The sequence below is a fragment of the Diadema antillarum genome, unplaced genomic scaffold (assembly GCF_040938485.1).
Source record: "Diadema antillarum isolate AM-2024a unplaced genomic scaffold, OU_Dant_1.0 seq00000049_RagTag, whole genome shotgun sequence".
Lineage (NCBI taxonomy): Eukaryota > Metazoa > Echinodermata > Echinoidea > Diadematoida > Diadematidae > Diadema > Diadema antillarum.
This window is the reverse complement of record NW_027271158.1, coordinates 842,725-869,926: the sequence shown is the minus strand read 5'-3', so window position 1 is coordinate 869,926 and position 27,202 is coordinate 842,725. Positions and strand designations below refer to the sequence as shown.

At 37.6% G+C, this 27,202-nt stretch overlaps 1 protein-coding gene across 1 annotated transcript in view; it reads right to left on the bottom strand.

The window, feature by feature from the left end:
* Positions 1-25,570, bottom strand: part of LOC139725551 (beta-arrestin-1-like) — a 182,155-nt gene extending 156,585 nt beyond the window's left edge. Inside the window, exon 1 of the mRNA XM_071636639.1 lies at positions 25,199-25,570. Coding sequence (XP_071492740.1) covers positions 25,199-25,287 — 89 coding nt within the window. The 5' untranslated portion in view covers positions 25,288-25,570. The remainder of the gene's footprint in view (positions 1-25,198) is intronic.
* Positions 25,571-27,202: the final 1,632 nt, after the last annotated feature.

Sequence of the window (27,202 nt, the reverse complement as noted above, 5' to 3'; positions counted from 1 at the left end):
ACTGAGCTAGCTGCTGCCAGTGCCGACTGGACATGCACGGCAAAGTGGAGCGAAATCATATCCCTACGACCCCCTGTGTTTACCCTTCCCGGCTCACGTCATATTTTTTTTTTTCGAGGAAAGGCGATTATCTGACTACTTACAGAAATATTGAGATACAAACAATATTTTCTTTGAAGAATTCGACTCTCTCATGCACAGGTTATCTTCGGTTTGAATGCCAAAATCGACTGGACGGAGTCGAGTGTACTGTGTATGTATACATTGGTATGGTAAGGATTTGCGCGCGAGAGTGGTTTCTACGCTAAGAAGTATGCAACACGGACGGAAGCTAGAAAACGACCGTGCCTATTTGATGTCAAGTTCATGGTATATTTGGTTTAAAAATACATATAAATTTATGTTTACAATATTAATTTTTCGTAAATTACATATATCTAAGCTTGAAATATTTTGTTTGAAATTATAAAACCACAAACTTTCACATTATATGATAAAATTGCAACTAATCATTTGAACACTTAAATTGTTTTTTAGAGGCACGGCTGTCAACTTGGTGAGTAGGGCATGCACTACGTAGCATCTTTTTGCCGGCTCTTTCACGATCGCTTGCAGGAATTATTTTTCAAAAATCGCGTACGGAGACAATTTTTGATGTCCAAGCGTATAAATTGGTGAAAGTTTATATTTTTTACTCTTCTTAATTATCAGTACAGTGAAAATCTCAGGACTGCTTCCCTTTAAGGATGAGCTGATTCTGTTATAATAAATGTTTCCCATAGACATCTGCCCAAGTATACTCAAGTACACTAGTCTTCAATGGGTTAAAAAGAATGAAGGACAGCAAGAAATATCATGAAATATCAACATCAAGAAGTCATTGCAGTACATGATGTTCAATTTTCTCTTGTATTTCACAGATTGGTACCTTGTGAGATAAAAGAGCGATCAGATTAACTCTGGTCTGTCACTAAACCTATAACTTTCTCTCCAAAATGCATTCTGATATATACACACCAATTACACACCAAGCATGTTCACACCAATCACCCACAATTTTACTTCTCCACAACACATTCCACACTAAATGTGATCACACACACACACACACACACACACACACACACACACACACACACACACACACACACACACACACACACACACACACACACACACACACACACACACACACACACACACACACACACACACACACACAAATGTCAAATACACTGCAGTGTTTGGCGGGATATAGTCTGGTTCAAGATGGATTCCACGGAACACACAAACAATAGAATTACAAACTAATAAGCACCTGCTTCAAAGCTCATCAGTTCAGGTACATCAAGGAAAATTCAATTGGCAATGTAATTACTAGTATACCTTATACTTCATTTGCGTATTGGATGCCCTCGAGTATTGACTTTGTAATTGAAATAAACGAAACACCTGGAGAATAAGACTACACCTCCCTCCTATAAAGCCGATGATGCATGGCTGATCTGGGGACATTGTGTACACTGCATTTAATTAGTTTCTACTCAAAGAAGAGACAGTTTGGGACTGCAGATTTCTCTCTGCTGGTTACCTGTGAATCCAGTACGAGTGATTTATTGACTTCTTCTCTCAGAAATCTTGAACCCTGATGCAGAATCTCATATAAAATGGCAAGTTTTAACCCTTTAGCAACTGAAGATTCTGTACATGATGGCCTACGGTTGCCTGGAAGATACAGCGATATTGCTCTCATTTCAACAATATTCTAAATTATGTAAAATAGCTCACTGCATGTCTATTTTCATCTATTTTAATTTACATTTATTTGAAAACCTATTAAGACTTTACCAAGAGAATGGTGTGTTATAGAAATAATTCTGCATGCTTATGTTGACCTCTGACCTCTTTCAAATTAAAAAGTTATATATTGTATATGAAAACAAATAAATATGATAAAGTATCAGACTATTAAAAAATGGATGGGCAGTTTTGGGTGGTATAGGGAGTAATAAGACGGGCAGTTTCGGGCGGTTCAGTTACTAATGGGTTAATTTATTAACAGAATGTAGGAAGATGGACAGTACACACTACACCGTCTCATCAAAATCGATGCGCGAGTCAGTCTCCAAAAATAATAACAATAATGATAATGATAATAATAACAATAATAATAATAATAATGACGATAATAATAATAATGATGATAATGATAATAAAATAATAATAATAATAATGATAATAATAATAATGATGATGATAATAATAATAATAATAATAATAATAATAATAATAATAATAATAATAATAACAATAATAATAATAATTATAACAATAATAATACTAAGAAGAAGAAGAAGAAGAAGAAGAATAACAAACAATCTCATCATTCTCCCTTTATTTCACTGTCACAATCAGCCCAAGATATGCTCATACTCTGATTTTCCTATTACACTAGTTCTAAATACTCAGGCCATCCTTCCACTGGGGTACTTTTAACAACTGGTCCAAGTTTTACTTCTCTTATTCCTCATCTATCTTATAGAAAGAGGCAAAATGTTTTTTTCTGGTTACAGAAAAACTATGAAAAGAAGAAATATGAAATGCAAGACAGACTGTGAGGGAGTATAGGAGAGAGAATTAGATAGAAGAAAAGGAACCCTACAATTTTGCGTAATTGTAAAATCGACATGCTTCACTGATAAAATGTGTCATTTGGAGGCACTTGTCTCAATGGCAGAAAATCGACCTCAATTTCCACGGACGACGCAGTGAAACGAGCCCCGCTAATATGTCATGCCAGAATGCCTGACCAACCGTTACAACAGGGTCACAACAAGGGGGAACAATTAGAAGTAAAGAAACAGACCCTTCTCGGTTTGTGAGAAAGATGCCACTAACGGTGTCTTCACCGGCCTCATGAAAAACCTCCCTCGTGAAACACTTGCAGAATCATATGATTCACAAAGGAATACCAAGCGCATATCCAATTTCATGCTAGGCTGCCACAAACATATCAAATATCTCTCCGCCCGGCAACACAAATACAAGAGCAGGCATAGAGTTCAATAGAGCATAATAAAAAGGCATTCTTTATGAACCATATTTATGTGTTCTTGGTAGAAAAAGTCTAAAAGTTAACAAATCCTTTGAAAAATATAGGATCAAGAGAGAGTAAGCTCAAAAGAAATAGACATAATGAAAGTATTGTAGTCAACCTACACTGTAAATATTGTACTACCCTATTTATCTCTCTATCTGCCTCTATTTGTTTCATGAAAATTATTTTCTCTTCAAACGCGCTTTATACCACTGCTCACGAAAAATTTCATTTGGACCAGATGATGCACCTGTATAGTAAAAAATAATCATTCGCGATTAGGATATGAGGAATCCATTTGCAAAAAAAAAAAAAAAAAAAAAAATGAGTTTTGAATCATGGACAAACCTTCTCCAAAACACTGATTTTCATTGATTAAAAGACATATGAGATAACCGGTGATACATTCTTCAGATTTGGTTACATGATTTACCTGACAATATATCATCAATAGCATCGTACTGATTTGATCTCAATTTTTGTCAGTATATGTATCAAAATTTATATTCATTAGTATACAGTATAATCCTCTTAATGAATATCAATCAGGCAGACATTAATTCAGATCATATCTTCCTCAATATCTGGTCCAATATCTGAAACAAAAATGGAGATAATGCTAAAACCACCATTTAATCAAAACACAGCCATCTAACCACGTTTGATTTCCTAAGCAGATAATCTCTATATCAGTACACTATCATAAGACTTAAACACAGCTAAATCTACAACTAAGCTTATGTTTCAAAAATGTACAAAGTCCATTCTTACCGTTCATTGGCATCTAAAATTTGCAGAACTGTGGACCTCTTTGCAGGAGACATGACTTCCAACACTCCACCACCAAAATCTGCCTCTGAGAAAACTGTAATCCTTCAAAAAAAAAATTGTCTTTTGCCAAGAAATGCCATCTGGTCAGTGAAAGGATCTCCCTGGAAGTCACATGACCGCAGCGACTAAGGCTACAGCAGGGCACTTTCCCAGCCTTCTATCCCCTGAAATCTGACTGGGGTAGGTAGGGTGGGTTGAGGGGCGGCAGCGTTCACATCTGCATTTTCGTGGATGCTCAGAAGTGGAAAAAGCTGTCGCTGCGCAGTGATCTCTGCTACAAATTTACCAGTTCACTGGTGTGTTCAATTTTATGGATAATTTCTCCCTAAGCATCTGGTAACCAGCTGTGAAATGGAGCTAGGCACATATTCAATGCATTGCAATACGTCGAATGCACCAGTTGTTGCTATGTCAGGCAACCATTCTGGTTGTCAGGGAAAGTGTTTGGTGCAAAAGTTTGCATAAAATTTGAATATGTTAGTATACATGCAGCTGATGTCACAAACTGCATCTACCGAAGAAAAAGAAAGAATATATGAACCTTAATGAATATGAGTTTAAAATCAGGTCCATTATCACATACACATGCTGGCAATAGCATAAATGACATTGAGATAAAATCATTTATCTTTGGAATTTGTAGCATGCAAGGTATCTTCAGAAATACTTGAATGGATGAAAACTGTGGAAAAACAGCTGTCAAATTTGTTGTTCACTATTGGGTAGATTTGATGGATGTAGACAAAGCCGTTGTTACTGTGTAGTGAGTGATGAGGCGAAGTAAAACTGAGGCTAACACTCGGACAGGTGGTAGGTTCTTTTCTGTCACATTGATTAGGGGGGAGGGGAGATGCTAGTAAGCCCTGCCCATTTGTACCAAAATATGTATGTATATTAGTCCTGAAATCAGGCATCATATGGTTAGCTGTATCACATGAATTTTGTTCCTTTTCAGGGGCTTTACATACTACCTTAAATGAAATCAGATACTGATCAAGCAAATGGTGAATATTTTGATGAAGGAATAGGATGCCAACAATACATTTACCTTTCACATGGTCTGGATGCTAAAACTACAGCATCAAAAAGCCATGCCTTCTTTCTTCATTTTTATCACACTGGGCCCCGTTTTATCAAAAGATATAATCGATTATAAATTTCCTTACCACACAGGCTGCCATAGACTTACCATAGAAATCAACTATAAACTCAATTATAACTCTTCATAAAACAGGGCCCTGGTTTGATAAATCTCAGTAGTAATAAAGTGACAAAATTATGAAATTTGTATTGTGTACACAGTTTCTGGATAAGCTAAAAATCACAAACTTCTACTGCTCTCTCTCTCTTTCTCCCTCTCTCTCTCTCTCTCTCTCTATCTCTCATAAAAAGTTATAAAAAAACCCTGCTGTGTAAACAAATTGACAAAAAAAAAAGGATTACTTCAATTGGAAGGATGTAATGAACTGGAAAAAAGTAACCTTTACAAGTGTTACACAAGGATCTTTTTTTTTTTTGTCTATTATTTTTTTCTTTTCAAACACTTCGAAAGGCTCGGGCAGAAATCAATATTCCACTCTTGAGATGGAATTGCAATCCTCCTTCACTATACCCCATCCACTGCAGGAAGCCACATTAAGCCCTCCTTGGGGGTATTCCTTGATCCCCTACTTTCATATCATCTTTAGATTACTGCAGCCTATGTCTCTGGTGTTGTTGTTATTTTCACCTGCTACCGACACTTCACACATCCTCCACTGTACTTCCTCCAGTAGAGGGGGGCAATTATTACCTCCCTGTGATGGGTTCCTCTTCTACCCCTCTCTACCCCAATCCTACTTGAATGTTATCAATGTTTTCCTTCTGAGAGGGCATCTCTTGCCGCCCCCCCCCCCCCCCCCCCCCCGCATACCCTCTCAACTACCAGAGGCAACACGTAGTTCCTACAAGGGGTGTTCCTCAGCCCCTCCTTGCAGTCCTACATGAATGCAGTCAATGTCTTCCTCTCCACCCCCATCCCCCATCCCCCCCCCCCCCCCATTCTGTCATCCTTCACCATATCCTCTCCCCTATCCTAACTCCCAGAGGCAATATAATGTCTTCCTCCCCTCCCCCCCCCCCCCCACCATTCTCTGCAATTTGTCACCATACCCTCTCCCTTCCTCCTAACTACGAGAGGCAATATAGACGTCCTACTTGGGATGTTTTTTTACCCCTTTTTATCATTCCTACTCTAGTACAGTCAGTACCTTCCACTATACCTGTCAATTCCTCCCCACCCCTCCCAATTCTCCCTCACCCTTCATCATACTCCACTGACAACCAGAGGTAATGTTCAAACCCATTGACAGGTGCATTTCTGCCCCTTTCTCAATACTCCCAGACTTACAGAAGTTAATGTTATTCCTACAGGGAGGGGATCTATCATCCTCAACCACACACCATCAACTATTAGAGGTAATGTTCCACCCTTGTAAAGGGGTCCTCTCTTTCCCCATTCTTGCTACTGCTAGTGTTGTTCCTCCTGTGGATGTGTGTGTGTGGGGGGGGGGGGGGGAGGGGGTAATATCTATCCCCCTCCCACTCATGCCCTTGGTAAGTTTCATGACCACATGAGGATGCCACAAGGAATCATGTTCCAATTTCACAGCTTCTGACCTCACGAATGTCATAGCCCAGTGAAGATGTGATTATTAAATTGCCACAGAGACCACTCAGGAAAATCTATGCAACCCATGTCATAAGGAACTCTGGGGGAGTTCACACTAACAGCTAGCTTCACATTAACTCTGAGAATATACACTGCCGCACACAGGTGTGAATTTCTACTAATATATGCTTATGCACACACTTGGAACTTGATAACATTTTTGTACGAAATCCCAAGGAATTTAACAATGCTCTCAGCAGGATAGAATAAGGACAGGGAGGACAAGGAGGGAGGATTTTCATTTACATCTCTCGATTAATCACCAGCGTTTACATCAGCTGAACCAACTCTGAAAATTTGTTTTGGTACTTTTGATACTTAATTGATAATATCTGAATTTTACATCAGGCAGGATAACGTGAATCAAATCTGAAGAATGCCTTGTAATTACAGATCATTTTGATGGTAAAGAATTTGTATTCATATTAAACTTTGCTACCACAAACACTCCCTAGGTAAAGCTCTATTTTGAGATTGCTTTGACACGCTGTTATTATGTTTGCATATATGACTTCAGTATTATTTTTCATTTATTCAGCATCACTCTAGCTTATGTGAGGTATCATACTGGTTATAATCATTGTTTTGCTTGTAAAAAAAAAATGAATGAATAAAATCCTTTTAAAATACTGTAGGAAGGTATTGTATTGTCATACATTTTATTCCTTATGTCTCCTTTCCAGGTATGCAGTAGTAAGAGAGAAAAAAAAATCATGTGTTTGTGGAAGAAAATCTACCAGGGCAAATTTTGCCTCCTGGCTGATCATGCGTCAAATTGGCAATCACCACGGGTCGCGAGATTGGTGAGGAGCCCCAACGACCAACCCATTTCAGCAAATCAACAGCTGCGGTATGCCGCCGATTGCGATGGGGGGAAAATTTACAGCTGGCAATCAACCGGACATCACCTTGAGGGAATTTGCCACAGTCAAGAGAGAGACAGAATCGAAATACATCCAGACCAGGATTAACGACTGTCTGACATCGACAGTAGATGGTCTGCCAGCAAGAAAGCTGCAAGAAGCGTTTCTCTTAACCATGGATGGCATACGACAACATGGACCTCTGCAAGCCAAGTCCTAATCCTTTACGTGCGAAGGTACTTGGTGTAACTTGCCAGGCTAAAATTCAGTGATCCATCCAAACTTGAGCTGGTTGTAGATTAACAAGTCTACTTGGGTGTAGCAATGTGATTAAGTCCAACAGTGAGGCCACTGTTACACAATAGAAATTAGGGGACTAGGTAATATCTATCTACTAACTGACAGTTAGCCTGAAGACATCTGTTCCAATTGACAAAAAATGCACTCCAGTGCATGTGTGCCAATCAATGAACAAAGAACAGCAAGGGTGAATGAAAGTTGCTATCCTCATGCAGACACAAATTCTAAGTGAATGAAAAGACAACTGAAATAAAGACCACATTCCCCTATTTTATAGATCACACTCGTGCATGATATGCCTTTGAAAAAAGTAATCGTACATAAATCTTGTTTGAAGTTTGCCTGACAATGGTTCTGACTTTCTAAAAACTTTCACTTGTTTTCCAAGTATCACTCTAACTTTCTTCGGAGTAGGCGGGTGAGACAAAGTATAAGAAGCAATTAGGGGCTGTTTGATAAATACCCAATGCTAATTTCTCTCTTGCAAGTGCCGAATAAAATCCTTCTTAATCCTTACTTCTTGACTGTAATTTGTTTTTGTGTCAGAGTTTAATAAGTGTCCTCCCCTGTTTGTTTTCTCTAGTTCCAGTTTTGTAACAATAATTCTATAAACCAGCTGAAAAAAACAAAACAATTCCAAATGTTATTGTCCATTATCTAAATGAGTGATTTTGAACGTGTGATCACTAAACACATCATTTGGCCACTTTCGATCATTTAAAACAAATTTAGGCAAATTTTTCGGGGGAAATGAAATGTAAACATGAGGTGGTATTCAAACAACATATCATTCCTCATGAATGTCAATCAGTCTACAAATTATTTAGTTTTCGGGCATCTTCCTATTACAATCTAAAAAAGCACTTGTAGCACATCGACCTCCCCCAAGAAGCTTATTTTCATCCAAACACAAACATATGTGACCGTGCACCTCAAAACGAACATAAAGTCGCACACACTGATTTTGCGTGAGGACTGAAAATAAGTGAAATGGGTCTACCTAGCCGAACTTGACTTTTTCATATTTTCTGAAAGAGCGGGTCTTCTTTTACATTATGCAAAAATTTGGTATCACAAAACGGGCAGGAAAGTGTGTTTTTTTAGCAGTTTATCTCGAACGTTTTTGGTAGAATAGTGTGATTCGGTGTGTCTTTAGAATCCCTTTTTCATTTCTGAGAAAACCTTGTCCACACTCTTCACTTTCAACTCTAATAACTTTTGAAAGGATAGTTCTACTGCTTTGAAAGTTGGCATTGATTATGGACAGAATGTGTTAATGAGGCATGTGTAATTTCACTTTAATCTGATAATCCCTTCGTTGTTGTTACCCCGGTGGTTTACTTCCTGTTTTTTGTCCCATTCATCGCACAGCCAGCACGGTTTGGTAAAGATTAAGCGCTTGAATAGACACTGTACTTCAGAGCCTCTTTTCTCAGTTCACACTTTTCCTGAGTTTGTGCTTTCTTTCCAATATTTAGATAGGTTAGGAGAGTCCATTTGATTTGAGTTATACATCATTTTAAAGCTTAAAGTGTACTTCAGAGCCTCTTTTCTCAGTTCACACTTTTCCTGAGTTTGTGCTTTCTTTCCAATATTTAGATAGGTTAGGAGAGTCCATTTGATTTGAGTTATACATCATTTTAAAGCTTAAAGTCTGTTCTTTCAGAATATGGTCTTAACTAAAAATTCATGTCTGGCGACTTTTTGTTTGTTTTGAGGTGCAGGGTCACATATGCTAAAAATGCACCTATTTCCCAATGATCAAGAATCCTTTCTAGTTTCTCTACCTTTAGCTTCCTGCTACGTGTCTCAAGCACACACATTTGTGCACCTCAAATATGTGCAGCTTGAATTCCTTCATTTGTTGGACCTATTTCCCAATGATAAAGAGTATCCTTCCAAAACTTTTTAAAAAGATTCCTGGATCCAATCTGGTGGTCTGGACCACTACCACAATGTAATCATCTGTTCCTTTCGTTATATTCAACTTTACCTGAAAATTTCATTCTAATCAGTTTGTAACTTTTTGAGTTATTTTGCAAACAGACAAGCATACCAATGCTGGCAGAAATATAACCTACTTGGCAGGGGTAACTAGAAGAGTTCAAGAGAGTGCACACCTTCAAGGCCATAGGGTCATTAATTCCTCAGAACTATGCACGCATCCTCAAAATAAATACCTGACTCGGAATCACAGTCTTATTACCACTAAAAGCCATATAAATCTATTCACTTTACTACAACAGATGAATCATAAAAATTGCATCAACATCGGATCAAGACTTTTCCTGCAATATCCTGAACTGACACGCAAACAAACATACACCTGCCAGCAAAAAAAAAAATAAACTCTTTAGCAGAGGTAATAAAACTTGCAGGACATGACCTAGAAAGACAATAGGAATTGACATGTTTTTAACAAAGCTCACAGATCTATGAATTACTTCACTTTTCGGTGCACAGACTGAATTTACTTTCCACTATAACTCAAGAAGATGTTTCTCACAGAATGATACGTGCATGTCTGTGCCTTTATTCCCTACATTGTCTCTCTTTCTCTTGGTCACGATGTCTGATCCTTTGCACACACTCTGTCTCATCTTCAAGGAGATCCGTCACCATGGCGATGAAGCAGAGCGAGATGACTTCTTGAGATGTTCAAATAATATGCCGAGTTCACACTCTTGTTATGGATGGACTGGAAAAGACATCAAGCAGGTGGCACAATATGAATGCTAGAGACTGTCCCGACTACCACACGTGCATCAAGATAAATACTGTTGACATTTTTCTTGTTTTGTGTTTTGATAGCCTGACATGATGGAAATATGTTTTAAGAACATGCGCTGTTGTAGTTTGTGCACAAAATAAGATACTAGATGGGTAAAAAGATTACAATTTTCCAAGACATTTCATGTTGGGCTCACTCTGTTTCAATTTTCCTCACTAAGTACTGCAACCAAAACAGACAGATTGACCTCAAATGTCTCTTGCAATGATGGCGATCAACGTCTGTCTTCAGTAATACTCATTAGACACAAGTGCCAGCTAATTAGGTTGTTTAATGAATCAACGAGGGAAAAGGCAACGTTGTGCCTCACAGTTGAGACACGATTCACAATTTAACGGTACGAGGATGTTTACCATCTGCACTACATTGTATGGCAAGCTTTTCAATACATGTTACACGCTGCAGATCAATTCAGCTTTTTCAAGAGGCTTCCATGTAATATCACTGCGTGCTGTGCTGTGTCAGCAGATAGCAGGTAGAGAATTCCATTTGTTGGGTCTGCAATGTAGGCACGATAATGTACAATGCACCATGCAATCACTCTAAGTGTATAGTCCCATACATGCATATCGTTGGCAGTATCTATGCACACTGTACTTTTGTGGTTTTTTTTTACAATTTATGACTACAGAGTGGATGAATTACAGTAATACCATGACCAAGAATGCTATTGATCTGATCAAGGGAAGAAGCCTAAGATGTGATTGTAATTATAATCAGAGGCAGACTCATTGTCTCTTGTATGCTTTGTCTAAAAAGTGGGAAAAAATCAAAACTAAACAAATCACAGGAGTATTAGAGTATAATAAAAAGAGATCATTTTCTTGTAGTAAAAAGATTTTGAGTTTATCACCTTGTCCGGGAACTATTAAAATCAGTAGATAATATGTTGTATACCATAGGTACTGGCAGTGTCCCTTCTGACCCGTGTATATAAATGGTACTTTGTGATGCTGAAGGTGATAACATTGGCAGATAGCCCTTGTGCAGGACAGTGCAGGCAATAAAAAGGCTACATCTCCAATGAATAACTATCTTCTAATCTTTGTGTCATCTCTATATTGCATCTCATAGCATGTAATTGACTGATCCTATCGCAAAGCAGCCATGCGTTTGCAAAATCAAAGTTATACCACAATGCACTGTGGCTTGTCGTAATTTGGCCCCTTCAGATATTTTATTACGGCAGCCCATAATTATAATAATGATCACAATGATGAGCAGTTTTAGTACTTAGTAGTAGTAATAATGATAATAAAACCAATAAGGACTATCATTATGATAATGACAGTAATGATTATATTGAAAATGATAAAAAAAGGTGATGATGATAATTATGATAATAAATTTCTGAGCAGTGAGTGGAAAATCCATGACAAATTAATGCTTTTGGAAAAAAACAGATGCCAAAATATTCAGAAGATCTATCATCACAAAAAAAGAATTAATCTGGCATATGACTAAGACAGCAGGTTTACCAGTGGTTGCTTGGGCGACAAAGTTTAACAAAGATTTTTTTTTCTGCTACTGGGGGTGATAATTGGCATTAGAATACCAACTGTTACATTTATTGGTAAGTTAAAAGTAAAATGAGGTAGATACAATCCTATTTTACCCATCTGTACTACTGCTATATAGTCAGCCATGGCTTGGGATTGTAAGGGTTCACAGATTGGTTACCTAAGGCAGATCACCCTCCCACACAAAATCCCTAACAGCTGAGATAATCTTGCCCTGTACAGCTCTGCATATTTCGGTCACTAAGTGTTCGGTCACTAAGTGTTCGGTCACTGAGTGTTCGTCCACCTCCAGTGACCGTGACCTGTAGAACCACTCAATGACTGCCACTCCTTTTGAAAAGGGGCTCTTAGCATCAATATTGCCCCTCCTTCTCCCCACCCCCCCCCCCCCCCCCCCGCATCTACCCTTAACCCTCAGATTGCCATAGGCCATCCCAAATGACCACTGTCAGAGTATGGTGAGTCACTTGGGCGACAGACAAAGAGTTTGTGGAGAAACTCATTTCTATAACTCTCAATTCTAGTGTAAAGGATTTCTCGTGCCCTTAAAAAACATCCACGACAACTAAACATCAATGAGTATGAATGAATAAATATGTACAATGTTTTCATGCTCTTGAACAAATCATGATATTGTGTCAGAATAATCTCATAGAGACATTTCCCTAAAGACTGCTTTTAACCAGTTGAGGACGGACTGATTCTGCTACAACACATATTTCCCATAGACACTTGTCCGAGTATACTCGGGACTCGTCCTTAACGGTTTCAAACACTGTGATTTGCCTGCAGCTACAGGCAAAGGACACATGTACACTGTATGTGGGTTTAAACCAGTTGAGGATGAGTCCTGAATATACTCGGGCAAGCGTATATGGGAAATGTGTGTTGCAGCAAAATCAAACCATCCTCAACGGGTTAAGTTCTTTAGGAGGTGTTCACATTTCAAACCTCAGCACCCTATAGAATCCATATTTTACTCGGTGGACAACCATACTGAGCGACTATTGATTTATCACACCCCTGCTTCTGCATGGGGAGGCGTCGGGAGCATTTAACTCCTTAGATCGGCACACGCCCTTTCCCCCTGCCGCAAACGCACCATTCTCCCAGATGACAGGTCAGCCACTGACCGCATCCCTCCTGAGAGACAACACAGAGAAAGCATCCATTATGGCGGAGGAGGTCATACAACCAACCATCATCCTACCTGCCAGGATCCAATTACACAGCTCTGTCGGTGGAGCGCTTTGCCGACACAAACAGAGAGGGCAGGTGTGTGAGGGAAAATACGCACAAAATCTACAGCTCTATAATCAACACCCATTCTTTGGTGCACAACAACATAAAATGAAAATAATATATGTGCATAAATGACATTAGGTTCAGCCCAACATTAACAACCTTGTAGGAAGAGAGAGATATACCCTATAAGAAATATAACAAAATATGTGCACAAATGTTTAAACTGAGGAGCACACATACCTACAAATATATTGATGATAGCAAGGTGAATGCAGAATAAATGACAGAATATATATATGTAAATATATTAATAGCTGCACCCAAAGACAGAGTGAGAGGGAGACAGAGGGAGAGATAGACAGACAGACAGACAGACAGACAGAGACATACTGACAGACAGGGAAAGAGAGATTGAGAGAGAGGGGGGATTTACATACATAGATAGAAAATCAATTTGGATAAAAAGCTTAGTTTGAATTTCTTGCCATATTCTTTGCATTCATGAGATTCCTGAGATCTGTGTTAGAGAGCAGTCATAACAATTCACTACATCCATTTACTGGAATGGTTGCTACTCTGTAAATCCCTCCCTCCCCTCCCTTCAACTATTTGCATATGATGGGTAAAACCCTTATGGCAATCCTGAACATGAATCAGCCAAATCAGCCAAAAAACAAAACAAAAGAAACAAAACACAAAAACAGAAAATCAGAATAAAGGAGACATTTAGATCATCATGTATTAAAGGTGTATTTCACGCAACCAATCTTGCACAAATGTTAACAACTTGTTTGACCACCATGTGTTTGTGATAGATCTTTGAGCACAACTGCTGTAGTGATTTTAGCAGCCCACTCTCACTCGCTGCCTCATCTTAATTGCTAGCCATGGGTTGAGGGAGGGGGCAGCATGCTCTCTGCTCAACAAACATGGATAAACTGGTAACAAATTGTCTGAAGAGTGTTGGTGTTGATGCTCACACATCCATTTTAGTCTGTGAAGACGAAAAAGGGGGAAAAACAGAAAAGTGCAGTGGAGAAGAGAATTGAGGATAACGAGAAAGGTGTTACGGCATTTGGTGCACAGCGTGGGTGTGTAAGAAAAAACAAAAATCTGTGACTTATGAAAACAAGCTCTTTCATAACAAAAGACCAAACACACACATACACACACACACACACACACACACACACACACACACACACAAAGAGAGAATTCACTTTATATCATTACATAAACTTTTTGTCCCAACCTGGATAAACACCAATCAGTTCATGTAGCATGTGATGGCAATTTGGTTTAATACTGACTGACATGCTCAATACACTGGTGCTTACATTAAAGAAACTAGTCAACATTTTGTAGGCTGGATGATGGGGCTATGGACTCAGAGATTATTCAACAGATGTCTAAAGACAGAGTGCAATGAGTCAGAATGATTTTGTTGTATTACTGTGAAGAGACTTGTATATATTTATGATACCCTGATCAACACTCATCTGGCCAAATGAATATCAACATGCATGCTATATATATTTCATAATGATATTGCCAAGTACATTTTTTCAGCTTACTTGGATACACCCACACAAAAAAAAAACACCTATCAAACTAAGATTCTGCCAGTAAATATGTGTTTAGTTATCATTTTTAGTAACAAGAAAGTATACAAGAATCTTGACAGAATCTAGGTTTGGAAGTTTGTTTGATTGATTGTTTGTTTGTTTGTTTGTTTGTTTAGGTGGGTGTATCCAATGATATGAAAAAAAAGGAAAACATATGACACATATCTATATATTCATTTGGTCACATAAGAGATGTTGAGGGGTCACATAAGTGATGTTGAGGGGTAACATGAATCACCACAGGTCAACACTCGTTTGCATTACATTGGTTCTTTAACATCTACAGAAGACAGTACGTGATGCTTGATTACCAAGAAGTTATGCATCGTCACTTATGCCACTCATTGACTGTCTGTTTCCAGGGTTATTCCATTTGCTTACATGCAGTTTATACATCAATTCCTTACTTTAAAAATTTAAGAGCCAGTAATTTGTTTGCCTTCTGCTAAGTTATGATTTTGCATACATGTATTTGCATCTGGGTAAGATGATACTGCATTTATGATTTTGCATACATGTGTTTGATTTTGCAGATGGTCACAACAATTGGGAGAGTACTTCAAACAGCTCAGTGGTGCAACAGTGGTTTTAAGGGCTTTGGCAGTACATACCATGGTAAAAGGTAACGTGTCCAAATTACCATAGCAAATTCACTCATGCTGCAGATTAAGCAAATGTGAAGTCGTTTTTAGATATAAACATTATATAGATGATGACTGGCGGGGGAGGGAACATACCGAATGTTCCACCCGAAGGGTTTGAAATGCTATTGAGGGAGGTTATTTAAGTTCTGAGACGAAGTCGAGGGACTTATAGCCTCCCGAAATAGCATTTCAAACCCTGAGGGTGGAACGTTTGGTACATGTTCCCGACAACAAAAGTCATCATCTGTTATATTGTATGGATTAGTCAAATCTGCTTTTTCACATTGTATGGAATAGGCAAATTTATCCTATCGATTGAGTGAAAAATATGATCGTTCAGTCGTTTGGTATCGTTTGTCACTTGTTGCGTGAAAATGTTTTCCCATAGGAGAACACTATAAAAATGTCCTCCCATGGGCGAACATAACCAATGTGCCTCCATCACGTGACTGTGCTTAGCCAATCACTAACCAGTATTTGACTAACCTATTTAATATAACTGTATGATATTATCCCTACAATACTCTCTAAAACAGAAAGAGTGAAAATGTTCACTCTTGAAGGAGTGAATTACAGAAAAGAGTGAGTTTTGAGTGAAATTGGAGTGAATTTTGAGTGAAAATATCTATTTTCACTCATTTTAGAGTGACCTCAGGGATCACTCGAAAATCTTGGAGTTATCCCTGAGGTCACTCCAAAATGAGTGAAAATGAACATTTTCACTCCAAAATCACTCTAATTTCACTTGAAACTCACTCTTTTCTGTTATTCACTTCTTCAAGAGTGAACATTTTCACTCTTTCTTTTTTAGAGAGTATGTCTATCTAAAATTTAAGATATAAAACAAGATCACATATATATCAAGCAAAAAAGAATATATATAATTTTGCACTAGTTTCATGTCACATGAATTTCACATAAATTGTCCACTCACTATTTGATTTCCACTTTACAGAATCACCATCACACACAGGCACATGTGAGCAAGTAAATTTTTATAACGAAGTAGATATCTATAACAGAGTTCAACATTCAATGCATTTATTTGCAAAATGAATGAACAAAGAAATCAAAGAGTGAATAATCCTCATTTAGTTTTGATAACATGTCAGTATAGATCAGAAGGTCGTAGGTTCAAATCCTGCCCGGGGATGTATGCCCATGATTTCTTTTGTCATGGCTACTACTAAAACACTAACAAATTCAGCACTTATTTACGTCGATGTAGGGCAATCTGCCAATCAGTTGCGATAAAAACAACTCGATGGAAGAATTTCATGAATTTGAATAATGTCAGTACATAGTATGTAAATAATGAGGGTGTGTGTGCATCCTGACACACTTAATGCATCTGTGTGTGTGTGTGTCTGTCTGTGTCTGTGTGCTTGTTGCTGTCAGTACGTCAGTCTGCCACATTTTACCTTAAAAACCATCCTCAGTATTGAGCTTGGTCTTAATTCAAAATACCTACAATTTCAACCATCTGAGATTCAGAATTATTTGCTGAATCACAATACAACCTTGGTGTGAACATCAGTGTGGTTTATGCCTGAATTCATGTGAACAGATGCAGAAGGCATGCAGAAGGCAAATATGAGAACTGCAGGTATGGTATTAGAGCTGGGGAAAAGTCACAAATGCTGCGGGGCACATAAACAAACACAGCTTACAACGGATATTGGACAGCTGCGTGAAATAGTGGCTGGTGCGGGTGAAAACTGCATAGGCCTAACATTTTGCACTGATCATTTATTTTGTGAATTCCCCTGATCGTCTGACATTTCCACAATCGAGAACACATCAGATTATTGCCTCTTGGATGAGAATGCAGCATACATTTTTTCCATGATAGAAAATTGCTCACAATGCTTCTTCAGAATAAATGACATTAGTTTGGCCTTCTGCTGCTGTGGTCCATTCTAAGATTTAAAAAATTTTGTTATATACACAAATTTACAAAATTGCATTATGAAGTCCCAACTTAGGAGATATTACATTCACAAAATGTATAGTGAATACATCGTGAATACGTGTGAGTCATGAATACTGTGTGGAATGTAAACAAAGGCGGCATGTGTGGGTGTTGTAGGTGTGCAGAGCTGTGCCAATGACAGGTTGGTTTAAAGGTGAAGAGTTGTACATAGCAGGTGTTAAACTATGTCATTCCCACTGGCAGCCTATATGTAATAGATATATACTTAAAATATATTATATATATATATATATATATATATATATATATATATATATATATATTAGAAATACATTAAGATATATTTATACATTTAGATATTTGGATATTTAGATATATTTAGACACATATTTAAATATCTATGTGTAAATTGTCAATTTTACACAAAAGGGCTTAAGAAGGTTAATGGGAGGGGAGTTTTAGTGGCATCCTGGTAGGGTCTATAGAGGCAGAAAGTGACTATCTACAACAGATAATGATAAGGTGAGTTACAGGGAAACACTAACACCTTATTTGTGCTCACTCCACCCAGTATTCTTCACACACTCTTCAAAATTGGTGGTATTAGCATGTATCAAGATATCAAGTCTAGCAGAACTGATGAAGACAAAAAAACTGGAGGGGGGGGGGTGGGTGAGGGGCATAACCAAACTTGATTTGACTTATCATTCTTCCTCTTAAGAAGGATTACACCAACATTGCTCTTGCTATGCTGCAAAGACTACACAAACTTCATTATACCACCTTATGATGCTTATAATTGACCAGAAAAAGGGCCGAAAGATGCCGAGCCCTCGTGGTTTGCACTAGGTGACTAACAATAGTCTGTAAACAGTATCAACCACGAACACTTTGCCATACATCTGAATGAATGAATTGACCAGATAATCATAATGTACAGTACACTGAAATCTCGTGATGTTACCATATTTGCATGCATCTTCTGACACACACACATATATTAAGTTTAGAGAATATCTCAGAAAATACAAACATATGTACTTTTCATACACTGTATAATATATACAGGTATATGGGTATACATAATCATAAAGATTACAGCAGTCTATAAAATAAAATCAGCAAAACAGGCCATCTTCACTAGGACATCAGTATTCATTGTGCAGTGGCCATGGTAATTATGTTGCCGAGATGAAATCCATGCAACAACCACATCGCCATGGGAGATAACATGTGAGCACTCAATCCTCTGTTCCTAGCGATACTATTTCTAGGGGTGCCTACTGCGGTGGATCTAAGGAAAAGGCCAGGAAATAATGCAGGATATTTGCCACATAAGAGGCATAAAAGCAATCCATATGGGGATGGACTATAGTCAAGCCTGACTCTAAGTAATATCCTTCTACAGGATGAATGTATAAATTATGTGGGGTTTTTTTTCTAATTTTTGGATGGACTACATATATTGTTCAACAGAAAAAAAAAAACGAGGTTAAATAATTGACTTTTGAAGGCACTAAATATCCTGATGAAGATGAGGAACAGAAATTGTATGATTTTAGGATTTTGATATCTGATACACTATTATCATACAATAATAATTTGCCCAATTTAATAAAAAAAAACTGCAATTGCATTGAAAACAAACAACACACCACATAGTTTTTGAGAAAATCCCTTTAAAAGTTTAACTATAATGATGAGAAAAAATATATAAACAGGAGATTAGGCATGTAAACAATCACTGACACATTATTGATAATAACGTATAGTATATATGTGTGCACATAAAGACAAACTAGAGAACACAAATCTTTTGCAGATTCTTGTTTCACTTTGCTTTGTTTTGTGGGGTTTTTCCCCTGGTGTCATCTAAGGTAAAGTGCATATATTTCCATGTTTATGATTATTGAGCAACTACTGAGATTCTCTCTTATCATGATGTATGGTTCTATGTATAGACATCGCAAGATGGAAACATTCAAAATCATTACACCAACAAAATCGCACTAATCAGTCAATTTAAAAACTGTCAGTGGAATACAAAATCCACAATTATTCTCCCTTTCATTCCACAGGTGCCTGATCAATTTGGTCTGGTTTGGCTAAAATCACAATCTATTAGCTGAGGCCCAACCTCAAACGAGTGCTCCAGAAGAGAAGCGCAAAATATTCCAGACACGCTAATGTCGGCCGCATCATTTCTAATTCATTCATGTAGTAGACTGCCTGATGCACACAGTCTGCTGAAACTCTTGTGGGAATAATAACCAAACCATCTTTTGATTTCAAAGTACATCATTAGTGTGACACAATTTCCACATGCATATCTTTCTGGATAATTTCTTTGCACTTTACCATATAAAGTGTGCAAGTATGATCCTATAGTTTTAAGATGACACACAGGGGGGCAAAAAATACTATGGTACAGTACAAGAACCCTGCCAATCACTTCTTTAAAAAAACAAAAACAAAACAAAACTAAGAAAGAGCATAACAAACTTTAATCACTTCTTCTGCTCAAAACACTGTGTGCCATTTCAAATTCACTTTCAAATAAAACTGTATATAACTCAAATTATAAAGCCATAAGACAACATTTTTTACAACACTAACTTATTGCCAAATGTCTTTCACATGAGTCTGTTACCCCACTGCTGAGGTGGGTTGCATAATATGTTGAGAATACTGGACTGAAAAAAAAAGTAAGATTCTTTTATTAACTTTCTAACGTCGTTTGAGAAACACTGCACAGGTCTATCTTCAACAGCTAGTAATGGAATACTCACCCTCCCAGTCCCAGAACTTGTGATCTAACAATAAATCACTCTTAATAGTTCTTCCTACCATTACCCAATCTTACAGCTTGTGATCTTTTCAGTCAGCACCCCAGTCCTCATCTGTGGAATAATCTTACCTTATGTAGAAAATAAATTGACTCAATAGAAAAATTCAAATCTAATGTTAAAAAGTTATCTGTTCGTTTGCTAGTCTCATGCCTTATATGCAGCTGGTAATTGTTGCTATATGTCTGAACATTCTGAAACTGTACTTGTCTCCTCTTTCTCTTTATTCTCAACACTTAGAGACATTGTAGTGTGATAAGCGCTTTGTAAATATTGTGAATCATTTATTATTACTAACTCTGCTTTCATTCCTATCCAAAAGGACAAACTACATGTAATTTACAATTGGTCAAACTGAACTACAATTAGTTTTAAATGCTCTTTAATTGGTCTTTGTTCATTTGAGTACGTTATTAATGCCCTACAAGCTGAAAGAGATTTAGGGTCAAAATCATTCTATTAAGTAAAACTCTGCAGTGAGGTTTACTGACTCTGACAAGTATATAGCACTTCATAATATAGATATTAAAAGCTTATTCCATTTTAAGCAATTGACAAATTATTAATTTCAAGCTCATTTTTGCTCAGTTTTCACATTATCAATACCATAAAAAACTGGAAAGAAATCCTAACCAAGTCTTTTTACGAACTATCAAATGGTTTTAAAAGGATCACAACCATTTCAAATGCCATACTAAATGTCCTGCTCTTGAAATACAGATTTTGTTCAGTTTTCAAATCATTAATACCAAAAATAACTGGAAAGAAATCCTAACCAAGTCTTTTTACTGAACTATCAAATGGTTTTAAAAGGATCAAATCATTTCAAATGCAATTCTAAATGTACTGCTCTTGAAAAAGAAATGACAATATATTAGGAGGTTATTAATGTATGCAAACACAAGCATTTTATACAAACACATACACACACACACACTATCTCTCCCTCTTTATCACCTCTCATACACACACAAGTATAAACACACACACATATTACATACTCTCTATCTATCTCTCTCCCTCTATCACCTCTCTTACACACACACACATATAATCTATTCCTCTCTCTCTCTCTCTACAATTGCTCTTTCCCTCTCTCTCCCTATATATCTCATTCATACATTCATTTATTTATTCATTCATCCATTAGTTCACTTGTTCATTCATTCATTCATTCATTCACTGCCCGCAAACGATAACAAATTCAAATATGGACAAACTAGTTATCAGTGTCACTGGGCGGGTCAGACCTGTCAGAAAACTTCAAAACTACACTCTATCACTCACTTGTAGCTTTCACTTGTGGGAAAAAAAAAAACCCAAATTAGTCAGAGATGTGAGTGAAAGGCACGAGGGCAATTCCGTACATCAAGTAGATACAGCCCCGTCTAAACTCCTCCAGGGTGCACGAACTGCCCATAAATTCTCGTCACAGTGATATAAACAATCGAAGATGCGGCGCATTCTCACCCAACGTAAAGTGGAGGAATGGTAAGATATGGGGGGGGGGGGCGTTGATGATGGACAGTTTTATACACATTCCACCCACGCATTTACATCTGCCGCTTGATGGGTACACGCATACTGTTTGTACAAGCACAATATGAGTAGCAATAGAGCCCTGTTCTGTATCCCCCTCATACCTTTCCTTTGATTTACTTTTTTTCCCCAATAGTGCAAGTGGCACTTCATAGAAAAGAACAACGCATAATGCATGCATACACATAAATGCTGAAGGGAAAACAATGTTTTCATATATATATCTGAACTCATTATTGTTGCAGGGTTTGTTTTTCTTTCTTTTTTTCTAAAGGCTATTAAGCAATCACCCAAACACATTTTGAAAATTATAGTTTTTTTTTCACTGAAACTATTACTTTTTGTCATTAATTATTATGATTGAAATGACAGTATCTTTCACTATGATTTAGTATCATGCTTGGTGTACTCATCTATTCACAGATTTTCATTATCATCGCGCATACACTACTGTACCTAGGAATACTTCTTATTGCTACACTTTATTTGAATGACAAATTCAAGGTCATTAAAACTGTACTAGATTTGCTAATGTCACATATCACTCTTTTTTTTAAACTACAAGTATTAAGACAAATGCACTTTACCAATCGTGACACAATACCTAAAATAATTTTCGTAAATATGTGCGCTTCAGTCTCTGCGGGGTCTCTGAAGTTCAAGGTTGATGAGCTGAATGAAAATGATGGTTAGAGATTCATTTATACCTTGCATGATCTTTAATCTGAGAAAAAAATAAGACTGGTATATAATGCAGCAATACAAGGTAATTACTCTCGATACTGGCAATAATCTTTACTGCCGGAAAACTAAGAAATCCCATGACAGTGACGAAGACATGCATGGGTAGGAGAAATACATCTCAAAATTGGGAAACTTGATGGGCATATCACTTTCACAGGATTCTTATTCTTCATATTAGAAGCATTCATAATCATCAAATAAGTCAATAATTCAAAGAAATATCATGTGTATTAGAGCAGACTCATAAAGAAAATGATCAGATGTACAAGGCCAATTGCAGCCAAAAATAAAATGCAAAAATAATCATATGCAGTCTCCTATAAAAATTGAAACATACCTGTCATAGTAGTGAGTTCCTTGCCTTTCATTAACATTGATAAGGGTTATTCTTGGTTATCTTGTGAAGAAGGAGGTAATGATTGAACATATTTCACCTTGAGGTACTGTATTCTCTACCTATCTGTACTTTAAACGAGGGCACAAGCGTAATATCCAGTGATGTGATTTCTTTAACAGTCACAATTTCAACGTCCTGTTTACCTTTGGGAGCAGTGATTTAGAAAATGTTCAAGGTATCACATTTGATGCATATGTGTGGGTCTGTAGTAAATTACAAAACATCCTACCACATAAAATCTTGGCAATAAATCCTAAAATATAAGGAGATATCAGTATTTTTCTCAATAAACCATAACTGTATACGGTTTAGTCTGGAAACAGTTTTATTATAACTATTGTTCACCTTTTGTGTATTCAAAATACTTAACATTGATTATTCGCATTCAAATTTTTACAGTGATTGTTTCTTTCCCTAACTCACATTTTAGAACTATGTTAAAGCACTAATTCTGGGTTTTTGTTTCATCTGCAAATGACATGAGTGAAATTACAGGGACCATAATGCCCACATTGAGCCATTGGTGTGACTCAATGGTTTAATAAAGCTAGTAAACACATCAAATATTCTCTGATCTGTTATCCTCATGTCAGGATTTGTGCATGGATTTTAATTGTGATGACTTTGACGTTACGTGTGTTGCCTGATCGTAATGACTTTGCTTTATATGGTAATCTCTTTCTGACCATTTACTAAGTTTTTGCGATGAAATATTTTCTGGTCTGTTTTTTTTTTTTTTTTAATGTCAGGATTTGTTGCAGGTATTTTGATTCGGATAACTTAAGACTTTTAAAAATCTTGTGAGGTTGCAATGACTTGCTTGAAGTACTACTACTGCACTAACATTGCATGTATACACAACCCACTCACTCAGACAAGATGCAAAGTGTAAAATGTAGTGTCACTCTCCAAACTTCCATATAAATTTGGTGATAAACTATCACAAAAAAGAAAATGACACAAAATAATTTGCCCTGTCTTAATTATCATAACACAGTTGATCACAACCATTCCAAACAGCATGAATCAGGATCATAACTATACACCAAAGTCTGTACTGGTAACAACATGGCGCTGAAACCCACTCACAAATATTAGTTTGTATAGTCTCTAAGTTATCACAAGCACATTTTTTTCTCTCTCTTGTTTTGTTAAAAGTGGTCTGACTTGATTGACAAGAGATTTGATTGTGAAAATTTAGTTTCAAAACAGATTTTTTGTCAAAACTCCACAGGCATTCAGGTTAACATTCTTTCACTCACAACTTGTTAAGTCAGAGGAAAGGATGGAAAAAACACCTTTTTTTTTGGTGTTGGTTGTCTTAGTCTACCAGTAAATATGGCATATTGCTCCACTCTATTCCTTGCTTTCTTAATACATTTCAGTAATATATTCCCACATCAATATTGATATAAACAAATATGCAGGATACAGCTTCTGTTCTGTTCAGCTATGGCTGGTGTACCAAATCTCATAAAATGCGGAAGCTTTAATTCACACCACAGCCTTAAATTACAGTCACGTCAAATGTAAAGCTCTTGTTTATCTTCACACTTTTTTCTTTCACTCAAAATCCACTATAGAGCTTTGAATTCTTTTCTTTTTTTTAATGGTAGCTTTCCATGAAAATATAGTTACTTGTTACTACGGTGGACTTGCAATGATGCAGCTCACTCTGACAAGGCAAAAAACAAGTCATGGCGCCAACACACATATCAATCACTCTTCAGTCTGCGGGCTTAAGGGAGGACATTTTTCCCTTGAGGAAGTCATCCTGAGTCGCGAAAAGTATGTATGCAATGTAATGACGACTTGAAACCGATGTGGAAGCACTTCTGAGAAAAACTTGAGAATAACTTGACACACAACTTTAACAAACTCTTCATAAAACACATTCTAAGTAGATTAAAACTGATTTTTTTGAATGAGTTTTTTAAAACAGGTTTTCTGCAAGTTATTTCACTTTGCATCATTATAGTTTCACCACATGGCTTCTATTTCACTGCTCTTTACTAAAATTTTTGAGGGGATAAAGCGAGAGTTTCCCTTTAAACGACTTAACAGAAACAACACTGTAGTCAGAAGACAACAAGCTGATTTGGCAACAACTTACCTCGTCCCTTGCTTTTTGCTGTCTGAGTTTGGTCCATTAGATTGATCCTGGTCCTGGAATGATGTGTTGGTCTCCCCTTCGGTTGCCATGACGACGGACTAGATGTCAGGTCCAGGTAATTCCCAAAATCTTGGACGAGGGTGTTGTCAGGGACGGCTCTGAGACTGAGGAGTCCTTTTCTGACAGTATGCAGCACACACGCGCCGGAAAGTATCCTCAAGGGAACTATATACGAGGACAGCTGGATAAATGGTGGGGCTTTTGAGTGGGATATTTCTCCTCCCTGATCTGCAGCGCACACAGAGTTTGCTAATCAATTGCCGTACAGTATCCCGGACTCACATCCGAGACGTGATCCGTGATTCGTGTGCAAAGCTTACGACAACAGGCTGTATGTGCTGTGATACTGTGGGCACAGCGACGCAATCTCGAAGCGGCAGGCAGGCAGGAATGAGGGGAAGATGATTCTGCCCCTGACACGAGTGTACAAACACGCCGGACGGCTGATTGGTCTGGGAGACATAAACAATACCCCGTCAGACCGGAATGGACGTTCTGCAGAGTAGAGTCTCTCTCCTCTTCTCAGCTGAGCCGATTTCACTCTGGATGTCGCAGCGCTCGGGAATGGGAGGGAAGGGGGCTCGCTCGTTTGCTCAGCTTAGACTCTGAACAGCACCGCACAGTCAGTTATCCTCCGCAGCCAGATGCACAATTTGAAGTGGTGTGTCCAGCAACTCTCACACATACACACACACACACACACACACAGACACACACACAAAGCTGTCTGCATTTAATGTTGCTCAGCCGAGACACACACACACAGCTGGGCTCTTCGAGCTATGCCGTGGGTATGAGGTGAAAAAGGCTCCTTTTTCCCACTTCTTTCACCCCGACTGAGATAGATGCTCTCGGGCAGGGTAAAAAAATCCTCCTTAGTCGGGTGTGGTAGGTAACCTAGATGCCCCCGCTAGTGAGATGAGGGTACACCTCAGAGGTCTAGTAAAGAAAAAGAGATAAACGTAAAAGGCTGGAGATTAAGCGTGGCATTTATCGTCATGTCGGGGGGGGGGGGGTTATCTCTGTCCAATTACATAAATCTCAAAAAATATATATTCTTGACACAAAGTGCATGCCGTCCAATTAAATACAGAGTTGAGAGAAATTATGCCAGTGAGGTTTTGATTGCACAATCCTTCCCCATAGCAATGAGCAACGATAAACAAGTTTCACAACGTATTCAACTATAGATATGCTTCTTTACTAGTTACAACATATGATAAACAATCAAATAAAGACAATTTATGCAAACTGTGTTCTCACTCCTTTTTTCTACTGTCTGTCCATATTTTTGCTACATTCAAATGCAGCATTTTCTCTACATTGTGTGAAAAGATGATCATATCTTATTCCACCTTTAAATATCCACAGATCAAGCTGTAAGAAAAGAAGAAAATACTTCCAAATTACTTCCATTGCGTTGAATGCTGAACACGATGTTATCGAAAGCAATCAACGTAGTTTATGTTTGCACAAAGACATTACACACTTCGCCTAAAAATAGCCAAACCTAACAGTTGATATCTGAAGAATCAAAATTTGCTTTACAAACTGCCATATTCATGAATTGTCATGTCATCAGCAAAGATACATGTCTATGCTGCCCTTTGTGATTTCTTGTATGAATCGGCTGAACAGAAAAGTTAATTCACACTTGCCTAAACAAGCTAGTCAACTCCTCTCCTAAACTCCTGCACTTTCTTTTTCCTCCTATAATTTCACTGACTTTATAGATAATGTGAATATATATCACTTTATTTCAGATTAGGGGACTATGTCGCCATTGCCAATGATTTGTAGGTTATATTTGCATTCATGCTTCAAAGATATGTTTACAAGGTTTAGTAACATGCATTGGCACTTGCTCATACATCCAAAAACGTCTTACTTACTGTAAAATGAGGAATGTTCACATGCATTTTAATTTTGCAATTTTTGCGAGAC